Consider the following 13,519-nt stretch of genomic DNA (forward strand, 5'->3'; position numbering starts at 1 on the left):
ATTGTGCAACTTGATTCCTCAACAGTTTTTTATGAGGATTCATAAAGGACCAGTTATACGTCTCGTAACCATTTTGTGTTATCAAAAGATAGGTTGAACGTCCAAAAACGAGCAAATATATGAATTCAACAGACCACCTATCGAAAAATTTATTAATAAAATTATAAAATTAATAACGAATTGCCAATATTTCACCTATATGACACTAGTTCTTATTCCTATCAAACATCAACAATGTCATTCGGTAAATCACTGAGAAAATATTAAATTGAAAATGCTTAATTTCACCGTTAGATTCAAATAATTAAAAACTGTGAAACAGACCAACTGAAATATAGAATACTAAATTTTAAACAAATCGGGTCTCTCACACACACACACACTCACACGCCCGCGCACACACACACCCGCGCGCGCACGCACTCACACAAACACACCCGTGCACACACACACACAAAAGAGCACACACACACACACACACGTACACACCCGTGCGCACACAAACAGAAACGCCCACATACACAATCGCGCACCACACGCACACCGGCGCGAGTACACACACCTGCGCACCCACACACACACCCGTGCACGAACAAGCCCACGCGCACAACCACCCACACGCACAAGCATATGTTGCAAGATTATCTTTAAGTTCTTTTATTTATTAAACAAGATTCTATAGAACTGTTTAAGATAAAAATTATACAGTTGTTAATTCACTTCAAGATGAAAATGATACATTTATTTAGATCAAAATTAAACAGTTGTTAATCAACAAATTAATTATTATTAATTGTTTATTAAACAAGATTCTAAAGAACTGTTTAAGATAAAAATTAAACAGTTATTAATCAACACATTAATTAAGCAGTTAATGCAGTTAGAACGGGTATTTGTTGTCCTAATGATTATTTGTAATGGGTATAGTTAATTTATTTGTGCAAGACCTTCATTTAACATAAATTCACTTTGTCAATAAATATGCAATAAATAAAAGTAAAAAAACGGGCTTTTGTATTTGTAACTCTTCCAGACACAGTTGGAGCAATGGAAAGCCACTCCCCGAAGATTGCTTAGAGACCGGAGGACGCAAGCCATCTGAAAATAAAATCAAAAAACAAAAAGGAACGGGAGGAACAAAGAGGAAGGGCAAAAAGGAAGGCCAAAATGATCACTTGGAAAAAAATGAACGACGCTATTCGTGGACAAACTAGAATGTATTATCCACGTAACCCCGTCGTTTCTTCTTGTGTTGGATTTTTTTTAGGGGAGCGTCCAGTGGCGGCGCCCGTTTCAACCCGAACGACGAGGCCACCGCGTCCAAGTCCAGTTTGTCCGCGTCGAACGCGAACTTGATGCGATGGGACGCGTACGACCTGACGTACGCCCTGAACGCGTCCAACGCTAGAGGGCGCAGGTGGAAGTTGGTGTTCACCACTTCCTCCATCTTAAAAAAAAATACCACCACGCCCCAATAATAATGACATAAAAAAAACTTTAGTCGAAAAAGTATGGACACTTTTAATAATGTGTATATCGCTAATGTCTTGGCCGCCATTTTTCATCTATGGATTTATTTAAAATCGGAAAAAAAAACGGTAAATCCAAAATCATTAAATATTTTGATGAGTTCGTATGAGTTGTCCTCAAAGAAAAATGGAAGAATTCCCAAATTTTTAATTGTTTATACGTAATAGGACGAAATGATGTGCGAAGTTTTCTGTTTAATAATAAAAGATTTATGAATTATGATGAATGAATTATTTTCGGATTTTACCTTAAATAAATAGGTCAATGCTTACCACAGGTTGAATGTTGTAGTGCTCAAAGCACTGGCTCTTGAGTCGGCCGTTGTGCAAGGGGATCTTCGCGTGCTGCATCAACGCCAAAAATCGTTCTTCTTCGGGCCTCAAAAACAAAATGGCTTTCCCGCTGACACCTGCCGGAACACAAACAAAATTGGTGTTTCCGAATACAAAGTATTTTAATCACGGGTCACAATTTTTTAATCAATATAAAGCTATCATGAAATGTGAAAAACGTTATACTTTATCACACAGCTCAAGAAATCTTTTACAGTGAAAAATTGAGGGATTGTCTTCATTAACCAGGTTATTACACGATTGAGATTAAACAAGATATCAAAGTTGGTTAAAATGTATTTTCTTTAAGTTAAAAGAATTCGGTGTACATCCAACAAGTTAATGAAGACGAATAGAAAAGTTTTGTTTAATATTCATAGAAGTTTAAAGAAGAGTATTTGTTATGGTTTGTTGTTACTAAAATAACCAAAATTGTTATCTCATTGGAATCTGTTGGGAGACAAAGAGGAATGAAATACATATCCATTAGCGAAGTGCCAAATAAAGGAAAATTATGATTTTTTTGACACCAAAGCAAACCTCGCTTTCGGGAAAACTAAAACCAAAGATACACAATACTTATGCTATTTTTTTTGTAAATTATGTACTGCCATGTTATAATTACCTTCTCCTCGCGCTGTTCTACCGACTCTGTGCAAATACTCGTTCGTATCCTCGGGAGGATCGTACTGGATGATCAAGTCCACGCCTGGGATGTCCAGACCTCTCGCAGCGATGTCGGTGCACAGCAAAATTCCAGACTTGATCTTCGTAAACTTCCTGAACGTTCTCTCCCGTATATTCTGTTTCAGTTGGCCCTAGAAAATTAAAGAATACCTGTAAAGTAACTAGTAATAGTTGTGTCAGACATACAAAGTAGTTCAAATGTAGCGACTTGTCTCGCCCAAACTTAACAATAGCTACTTGCCTATTAGCATAAATGGAACAAAAGAGCGCTGTAATTACTGATCCATTTAATGAAAGTAACAAATTTAATTATCACTCCTTTTGCCTGCCATATTCTTTCACATTTACCACATTATACCTTCATGTACCTCACTTGTACCTCCTACACCTCGATATTCCTCTATCTACCTCTTTAATACCTCTATAAACTTTCCTTCGGATAGTACAAATAAATTGCTTAACAATGACATAATAACTCTTTTTTAAATATTCGTTACATATAGCAATTTTGGATTGTGTTTTTTTTTTTAGAACTTTTTAAACACTTTTATTTAATATACTGATATTTCTGTGTTTGTATTGTATTCTGTTTTTGTTGCTCAATTTTAGAAAAAAAGAAAGAAATTGTTACAGTAAACTACTATTTCTATCATTTTTAGCTTTGTTAGTAAATCTTTTTCTAGTTCACTCATTGCAACTTAAATCATAAGCAGAATTAAAAACCCTTTTTTTTTAAATCTAGAATGCAGAACAGCACTCACATGATAATACATGCAGTCCACGTTGATAAAGTTCAGCAGATCATGGTGGAACCGTACCGACGTGCAAGTGCTGAAAAACACTATAACCTTTTTGGTGACGTAAGCCCTAAGGAGAGCATAGAGAGCTGGAAACCTCTCCTCCGACCGGTAAACCAAGTAGCATTGGGTCAAAGTGGAGACAGTAGGCGTCTCCTCTGGTTCCGGCATCCCCACATACACAGGCTTCATGTTCTGGAACACCACGGATTTCAGAGAGTCAATGTTTTTGTTGACCGTTGCGGTAAACACGATATGTTGCCTGTTTTCATCTAAAAAAAGTTGCTAAATTTCATGTTATTTTCATATTTTCTACTTACTCTTTAGCAACGCTAAAATTCTCCGGATATCCGCTTCGAAACCAAGATCCATCATCCGATCGGCTTCATCTATAATTACATTAAACACCGACTTATAAATAAAACCCTCAGTGTTTTGCATATGGTCGAGCAACCGTCCAGGAGTCGCTACCAGAATATTTGCCCCGTTCCACAACCTCTCGCTTTCCTCTTTCCGGTTTCCGCCACCCACAATCCTGAAACATGTCTGACTGTGGTACTTCATCAGTCGCTTCAAGACGGTAAACGTCTGAAGGCACAGTTCTCTGGTCGGAGACAAAATAATGGAGCAAGTGCCGTTGCGCGGTTTAACTTTCATCCTGTGCACCCACTCGACTGCGGCGATTAAAAAGGCCAACGTTTTTCCGGCACCGGTTTTCGCCGTTCCCACTAGATGAGAACCTTTCAGCAAATGAGGCAGAGATTTCGCCTGTATTTCGGTCATGGTTGCGAAACCCATCTCCGCGATCGCCTTTAGCGTTTTGTCGGAGAGGCCCTCGAGAGAATCAAACGTCCGCCCGACGTAACTCTCATCCTGCTCATCTAAAAAAATAAATTTCAAGATATAATGTACATAAGATATTAAAGATAGGTAACTAACATCTCATCGTATTCGAAGTTAATAGGATAAATCAAGAGAACTTTTTAATATTTAAATATTTTCAAAATTCACTCTTTATAATAGAAGGTTATTCTTCTTTTCACACCTCTGAACAAAAATATGTGAGAAATAAAAAGAAGTCGGCATGCGCAACGTTTGTCTGTGCGGCTGAAAGTGGGTATGCCCCAATAAATTCTCGACGGACGTCGGTAATGGGCAAATGATGCGAGCATTCGAACTTTGTTTGATACTTAAAAGAAGAAGTATGCCCCGGTCACAGAACAAATACCTGCATCTTCTATTGCCGTAAACGTGGTGGAAGTTGCAGGTATTTCAAAATTACGTGAAATTTATTTCTTTTTGTTATTTTTTTTAATTTAAATTTTTATTTTATTTCACTTTCCGACTTATTTTATTTATTCAGAGTTTTTTATAATTCCCTATTAAACGCGATAATGAATACATCATAATTAGTTAATTATTAATTTCAACCAAAGCTGATATGATGATTCAAAAAGGCGAATACGATTCTTCCTCGTTTCACCTGAGTTGAGGAATTTGAGTTCACATAGAAATTTTCACTGATCTTAGACAGTCTGTTTATATACCTTGAATACCATTGTTTGGATGTACTACTGTATTATTTTTATTTTCAGAAACGTAGCTGTCTGTTTGAATTAATATGTGGTTCAGTACACACTGACGATAAATGAGGGACTGGCGGAGACATCCTACTGTCAATGTTGAGGTATTTCGTATGTAATGTTAAAATACACAATGTAACCCAGTAAGAAAAACAATGATGTATGTAACTGTCTCTATTAATTCGAAATTTAATAAATAATTTCCATTAATTTTTTTGTCACTTAATGGAATTCCTCAAAACAGCTGTTTTTATATACCTATTCCCTTTTTGGACACGCTCCTGCTCTTGCAGCTAAGCCCATTGTCCTAAATCATTGGCAAGGTGCCCTGCTATGTTGGAGTGAATTTTTTACTGTAAGCATAAGAACCGTTGGAAAAGGAAGAAAATAAGAGAATAAATTGGGGTGTTTTCGGTTTTTGTGGTTATTACAATTGCAGATGAGGTGTTCCTAACCTAAGTTTCTGATTATAGCGAAAAGATGTAGTGTATGAAAAAAAAAATTATTACAAACGTGACCGCTTAAGGTTAAACGTTTGGGATAAATTATTTAGGTAAAAACGTTACGTTGTTGCTTATAAATATGTATTTTGTATTTTGCTTTGTTTTCGATATAGGGGATGGCCAAGATTGTATTAAAAAACCGGATGTTTTAGTGTAATCAAAGGTTATCATATTAACAAGATTATATCCCATACACGTCGCATAGAATCTTAGCTTAATTATAGGTTAGCAGTTAGGAGATGTATCAACAGTTTTCAAAAAAAAAGTAATTTGTGTCTTTTGGGTATATTTAACTTTTACATTATATTTATTGCCAGAGAATGGAGCGGAATCGAACAAAATGTCGGTTTTAGGTTTAATTGTCATTTATAGCTTGTGTGTTATCTGACGTCAGTTTGTGACATCAGGCGTAACATTTTTTAGTCGGTTTATCTCAAGTAATAATAGTTTAAACATTTAAAAAAAAAATTACCCGCTCTTATCGAAACAGAAATTTGACCCACGACGAAACGCAAAAAGTCCGACTTCCCAAATTCTGCCAAAAGCGATTACGTCATGCGCTATTCGCAAATACATCCCGGTTTCGTACCAAAAATTAAAAGTCGATGGCAGATTTTCAAATTACTCACCTTTGCTCGTCGCGACCAAAATAGACGGTGGTCGTGCGTTAATTGTGACTTTAATTTGCGGTTGTGGGCCAAAAAAAATAACGGTAATAGCGATGCGGTTTCGAAAATTTACGATCGAAATTTACAAAAACGAGAGTTTTCTATAATTACTCTTTACTAACATTAAGGGTACTTGGGGGCCTGTATCTTCTGGCGATTTTAAGAAGAAGAGTTTGTATCGACGGAGGTCGTACACCTCTCGATTTTTGAGCTAATGGCTGTCAAATTTGCAAGAGTATTGGTATTAAAGGGGGGCGCCCTCGCGGGCGTCCAAGCAATTAGGCCACCAGATGGGCCCGTTGTGCCCCCAGGCCGCTCTAGAGGGCGTCCAGAATGCCGCCCCTCCTATAGAAGGTCAGCAACTCCTTTAGCCCAATACCGTGCCCTGAGTCCGGATCGATCAGGGCCGTTCCGAAGACTCCCAATCTTGCTCATGTCAAGGCAGGGCACTCGGTGAGCAGATGATACGGGGTTGCAAGAGTAAAGTAACAATTAAATTCCTCTACCGAATGTTCACATCGCTGTTTTTCTTTTATTTAATTTTTTTCTTTTATTAACGCTCTATTACCGACCTCTAAACAGTTGTTACGATTAAATGACATCGAGGCTTTAAAAAAACATACAGTAATAGAAATAAAAATAACATTCTATATTGTATAAATAATGTAAAGTTTATATATATTTTTATATAGTCTTTAAGACGCATTTTCTTTGGTTCTTGAATATGTTTTCCAAAGTAGTGCGTTATTTCTTCCACTATAGCTGTAATATTGCCTATTTTTGTGTAGTTCACATTTGCTTTAATCTTTTTGTCTTGCTTTAAGTTCACTAATGTTTAAGTATGGCAGCTTAATATATATTTCTTCACTGAGTATATTAAAGTTCAATTGTTTTCTAGTATCTGCAGTATTCTTATTTGGGCAATGCCACTAACTAACCAAAATGCGGCTCTATAAAGCAATTATACGGCAGCTCTCTTGCTTGTTTTTTATTTATTTTTAATTCACAGGCCATTCAACAGGCAGACGCAGCTACCCAATTACAGAATAGATAATATAAGCTTAAACTATTTAACAAAATCGGGAAAGTGAGCAATAAATTTCTTATCTATGCAATGAAAGCAAAAGTTAGATTAAAATAATACGAGCTAAAGAAGTTTATCTACGCTTCTTTTAAATAAACTAGATTAAACATATCTATATCTATGCCGTTTTGGAAAACATAAGTCAGAACACATCTTATTATAGGAGCGTTAGAAAAGTAATTCGACCTAAATCGCTCCATGGAAAACATCTGATATGGAATAGCGTTAAAGCGCAACTAATTTATCCTAAAAGAAGAATCCGCAAGGTTATTTACAACTTTGTAAAGAAAAGCCACATCAAAACAGTTTGTTCAAGTTTCAAGCGACTTCAAATTGTAAAATTTTAAGTTTTTTTCTTACGATCAAAATGTATCTAAATTTCAAGTTGTTAAATAGTTTTTTTTTTAAATACTTTTTGCTCTGATATTTACTGATCTGATATTTACTATAAACAGGATTCCAAACTGTGGATGAGTACTCCATACTATAGACATTATCATATCATATTATATACCATTTGTGCCATTGATACAATTTTTTTCCTCCTTGATCATCATATAAACCTTTTTTTGTAGGTAAAGTTTATTATGGCACGGCCATTAAAAATACAGATTCAAGTCCTTATTAATAACTTCTTCAAATTGTTTTCCTTTCTCAACCGAGTAAACTAATACCTTGCCTTTAGATTGGGCAATGCCAACGTCCAAATTGGCCTGTGTGGCAAAACTGACTGAGTTCTACCATCCGTTTTTACTATGCCACCGATGCCGATTTGCTTTCGTTTGGGGGGTACTTTCTTATTTCGTAAGTGCTCTAGAAGGGCGCAAGAAAAATAGAATAACACTCGTAAAGTTTATCTCGTCGAGCGAACCGCATTTTTTTTTAAGTCCGTGCTATCCCTGAACTTAAACGTCGGGCTCGTTGACCTCCCTATTATTAGTCCGCTTTTGAAACGCCAAATATTAAAATTATCTTGTAATTAGCGCGGTTCTCCGAAATGAAGTGAATGGAGAAATTTGTTTTTTTGGTAGCGGTTGACGGCGGTTCCCGTTTTACTTTAAATCCGGGACGTACGTCAAATGCATCAAATAATAATCATTGACTAAAGTATACAGGCGAATAATGCAATGTGCTGTATTTCGGGTAGAAACCGTAGAGAATATATACAGGGTGTTCGGAAATGTTCACGTAACAGAGCGAAATCGTAATATTTTCCGAGTTATAACTTTTCAAAATTCTTTTTTTTTTTCATTTTATTTTTAATGCTGTGAGCTTAATTTTCAACAGAATAAGCTGGTATGTTACACACTGTCCTGATTTACTAAAAGTCCTCGTCACAAAATAAAAGTGTTTCAGAAATCTGTCACTAGAGGGCACTTTACCTTGAACATTTTTTCTATTTTCCCTGTATTTTATTTATTTACAATGATATGGCAAAATAGAACAAATTGCTTTAAGCAGACCCACAAATCCTCAAAAATTGTTACTCTTGTTTTAAGTCGATAAGTGTTATCGTTTATGGTCTGTTCATAGATATAAGAAAGTGACCAATTGCTTTTGAACGGATTATGCAAGAGTGGTCATTAAAATACAATGCAACAAGATTATGATTATTAATTTTGGTAACAATTAATTAATTAATTATTAATTAAGGTAATAATCTTGTTGCATTGTATGTTAATGACCACCCTTGGATAATCCGTTCAAAATCAATTGGTCACTTTCTTATATCTATGAACAGACCATACCCGCAAATCGACTTTTTTATTCCCGCAATACCCTGCACTTATAATTTACAGAAAGATAATACTGGATATCGCGTTATGCATTTCTGTTACGGAAAAGCAAGTGGAAATGCAGGCGACGTGAACTAAATTTTTCAAAACGGTATGCTACAAATTTAAAAATGAAATAATGACATTCAATAACATGTTTAATTTAAGTAACATAAATACATTTAACATTTTCGAAAATAGGAAACTATTAATAATCGATAATTTTTAAAAATGGCATCAAAGACGAAAAAATACGCCTAACCTATTTCTAATGATTTCGCAACCGTTTATTATTTTTTGTCGAAGATCCATTGATATCTGTTATAGGTGTTTCATATACTAAAGACTTTAAGTGCCCCCCAAAAAGGAGTCCATCGAATTAAGGTCTGGTAAGCGAGGCGGCCAAGCTCCGACCTATCAATCGATGTTCAAATGCCTGATTGAAATACCTTCGTACAGCCAATGTAAAATGGGGTGGAGCGCCATCTTGCATTAACCACATATTTTGTCTCCACTGCAAGGCTACCTCTTCAACAGAGGTAGTAGTTCCTCTTGAAGAAATTCCAAATGCATTTCCCCATTAAGAGATCCGTTAAAGAAATGAGATCCTATAAGATTATCTCCTATAACCCCTGCTAATACATTTAAAGAAAACCGGCGTTGATGTTTTCCTTCAATTTTTGCATGTGGAAAATTTACAATTCCATCACGACTGCATGCAGCGTCATCAGTAAACAAAACGACATTTAAAAATTGCGGGTAATTTTGAAAATTTCCTAAAATTTGATTGCACAAAATTACTCTCGATTGCTCATCACCCTCATACAGTGCTTGAACCCTTTGCAGATGAAAGGGCCGCAGATTATATTCATGCAAAACTTCCCAAACTGTAGAGCAAGCAGTTCTTTCCTGAGCAACAAGTCTTCTCGTACTTGTTGACGGACCAGCCTCACATCTTCTTTTGCAGAGGTTCTTTTATGCCTTGGGCTCTCTTTATTCATATTATCAGGTTTGAATGATGCTATTTCACCAAGTCTTCTGTGTGTATTGATGAATGTCTTAGCAGATAGAACGTTTCTAGTGGGATAAGCCTCGATATAAAGCCGTCGGGCTTGATCTGCATTTCAATTTGCTCTTTCGTAGCAAAAATGCATATCGCGATATTCAGTATTTCAATATTCCTGATGGGCCCTCACAGTAGCAATTGGATAATAATAGAAACTAATTTTTAACGGTTTGTGACAATGACTTTATCAAATTTCATTAAGTCATGTTAGGGAAAATCAGGTTTACAGGTAAAATTCGAGCCTAGAATAAAAAATCGATTTGTGACCAAACGGTAACACTTATCGACTTAAAACAAGAGTAACAATTTTTGAGGATTTGTGATTTTACCGAAGCCAATCTGTTGTATTTTGCAATATGTGTGTAAAATACCATCTATCCCACTGCGGTATTCAATTTCCAAACGCCCTGTATATTTTTTAATCTTATTTCTTTTATTAAAAAACAGTTAAAACTCAAAAATGTTTAAACACCGTTACCATCCCTACTAGGCTATCTTCAGTTAATCGTTCGATGGTGGGTCAACGTGAAAAAACACACGTATGCCTCGAAAAGTTGTTATCATGGCGCCGCGTAAGGTAGGAAATAAAACTGCGGCGATTAAACGCGGTTTACGACGTGCCATAAATCGTACAACACTCGCTATCGCGCACGCGGAAAACCAAATACAACTTTTATTTTATTAGAATAGCGTTATATCAAACTAAACGTGATTGTATTCCCATTAACGAGAACGCTTATCGCATAGTTAGCATAAGTGAATAAGTTCATCGACGTGTTGGTCCTCCGTGAACGAAAAACTCAACTCTCTACACATGTGACGCATCTTCCGGATTTCCCCCATCTTCAGAACGCCGTCTGAACCTGATATGACACCTGTTGCGGGTGCTTTAATATTGCTTCAAGGATGACCGAATTCCAAACGGAGGATAGTCGTCGTTTACTTTATATGAACGTTTGATTATTTTGATAAATCGGGTTATATCTAGTCTTAATTTTGAAACATTTCACAGGAAAAAGTTCCTCAATTGTTCTTCTCAATTTTTTCATTAAAGAGAGGCACATTTTATGGCATTGCAATAATAAAAATTCCGGAGTTAGGGTTGAACAGAATTTTCAATTTTTTAAAGAGACGTTTCTAACAGTGTTGGTTTCAGATTTAAAAAGTTCAAGGATTTTTTTATGATTCTTTTTAAATAAATACTTAAAAAATGAAAAGCTACCCACGGGGAGCAATAAAACAACCAATAGTTATCGATAACAACTTCAAATCAAATGTTAATGATACTTAGTTTGGTGTCCTTGGTATATTTCATGTCGCTTACGAAAGACTTGTGTCAGACATTCTGGCGTATTCCTCGAAAATTGGTCCGTTACGTTTTGAGGCATTTCAGCGATTTCGTAGTTATCCAAACTGCTGCTGTATCGTATTATAGTGAACCCTCTAAATAAGCAACTCGTTTGAACCAATTTCGAAAAAAAAGTTTCTTATTGGGAAAAGTTGCTTGTAGGGAAAAAAGGAGCATAAAAATACTCCCGCTATGGAAATAGTATATGATAAAACAAGTGTGGTAAACGGCGTTTGAGTCACGAGTTTATTTGCAATGAGCGGAGCGCAGCGGAGCGAGTGTTTAATAAACGACTGACTTAAAAAGTTTACCAAACGTGTTGCATAGTATACTTTTTCTACGATCCTTAGTTTTTGGGTACATTTTTGCACAACACTAATATATTTACTGACATGACCGTCAGAACTGACAAATGTCAAAATTCAAACCGTGCGGTAAAATCTCCGAAAACATCTGATTGCCACCAAACCTATGCGATAAAATCCCGAAATGTCCGAAGGGGCTCGGATCCGTGCGCCAGATGGTAAACTAACGCTTCCCGCACGCTAGATCAGTGTATAATTAGGTATTTTACAAAAGGGAGTAGAAAATAGTATATGATAAAAGAAGTATGGTAAACGGCATTTGAGTCACGAGTTTATTTGGCACGAGCGGAGCACAGCGGAGCGAATCATTAATAAACGAGTGATTTAAAATGTTTACCAAACGTATTGCATACTATACTTTTTCTACAGCCGTTAGTTTTTGGGTACATTTTTGCAAAACTACACTGTCTAAATTCAAACTGTGCGGTAAAATCTCCGAAAACATCTGATTGCTCCCAAACCCATACGGTAATATCCCGGAAATGTCCGAAGGGGCTCGAATCCGTGGGAAACTGACGTGTTAAAGTGACCCTTCCCACACGCTAGATCGGTGTGTAATTAGGTATTTTGCAGAGGAGAGTAGAAAATAGTATATTATGCAACAAGTGCGGTGAACGGCATTGAAACGAGCGGAGCGCAGGGGAGCAAGAAACGAGTGAGTTAAAAAGTTTACCGAACGTGTTGCATACTATACTTTTTCTACGACCGTTAGTTTTTGGGTACATTTTCGCAAAACAACACGAATACATTCACTGACATAACCGTCAGAATTGACAAACGTCAAAATTCAAAGCGTGGGAAATATCTCCGAAAACATCCGATTGCTCGCAAACCCGTGCGGTAAAATCCAGGAAACGTCCGAAGTGACTCGGATCCGTGCGAAACGAAAAAGTGACGCTTCCCGCACGCTACATCGGTGTCTAATTAGGTATTTTACCGAAGGGAGCAGAAATTTTTTTTTCTTATTCCTTTTGCTAATTAAACTGTGCAGAATAAATAAATTCAGTTTTATTTTGCAAAAGAAAACATTTTATTATTAATATCGTATAAGCGTAGTTATAAAATTAAACAATCAAATTTTAATAAATATTTGTTTTAGCGCAGCAAAATGAACAAAAGCAATTACAACTATTTGTTCATGACAACCTTTTCTCTTACTCTTTGTAACAAAAGAACCTCATTGTAGGGTACGTTAGGATGTCCTCCAAGGTTAAATGGATCACTTGCTCGACCCATAATTTCAGTATCTGGTAAATAACAATCATTAAATAGCATATTTGTACAGTTTGAGGTTGTGTTGTTGGGGACTCAAATATTTAGCTTGAACAAAATAAGTTGCTTATACAGAACAACTGGAACTAAAAAAGTTGCTCCTATGGAGGTATTTTTTTATTGCGGTTGTGCCTTAAAGTCAGTACGCCAAATAAATAACATTCTTTAGTATACGCGTGTCGGGACGAGGGCGCAAGGGCTTCGGATATTCCCCACGAATCTAGAAAAGAGCGTGCGACTCGAAATCCATTACGCAACGGAGGACTCGAAAATGTCACGGGACCGAGAGTCGGAAAAAAACCGGTCACGCGCGCCCGTGAAAATCTCAAAGGACCGCGCCTAGGTACGGGTTTTTTTTTCTCTTTCTCTCGCGCGCGAGAGAGAGAAGACCACGCACCCATCAATGAAAGAAAAGGCGAGAAGCGACGACGCTGCGTCTGGCCCGGACTCCGAGGCGACAGCGTGTCTGGCGTGACCGTGGCGGTGTTGCCGCTTGCTCGCATTCCATC

The 13,519-nt window shown here is 36.7% G+C and overlaps 1 protein-coding gene across 1 annotated transcript; it reads right to left on the minus strand.

Moving 5' to 3' along the window:
- Positions 1-906: 906 nt before the first annotated feature.
- On the minus strand, positions 907-4,399 carry LOC132702150 (probable ATP-dependent RNA helicase pitchoune). The gene is made up of 6 exons (XM_060670611.1): positions 4,286-4,399; positions 3,667-4,227; positions 3,311-3,618; positions 2,488-2,680; positions 1,803-1,939; positions 907-1,447 (listed from the first exon to the last, which is right to left on the minus strand). Exons 1-6 carry the CDS (start codon positions 4,290-4,292, stop codon positions 1,211-1,213), a joined length of 1,443 nt encoding a protein of 480 aa, XP_060526594.1. The 5' UTR covers positions 4,293-4,399; the 3' UTR covers positions 907-1,210.
- Positions 4,400-13,519: the final 9,120 nt, after the last annotated feature.

This window comes from Cylas formicarius, unplaced genomic scaffold (assembly GCF_029955315.1).
Source record: "Cylas formicarius isolate icCylForm1 unplaced genomic scaffold, icCylForm1.1 PGA_scaffold_5__7_contigs__length_24384050, whole genome shotgun sequence".
Taxonomy (NCBI): domain Eukaryota; kingdom Metazoa; phylum Arthropoda; class Insecta; order Coleoptera; family Brentidae; genus Cylas; species Cylas formicarius.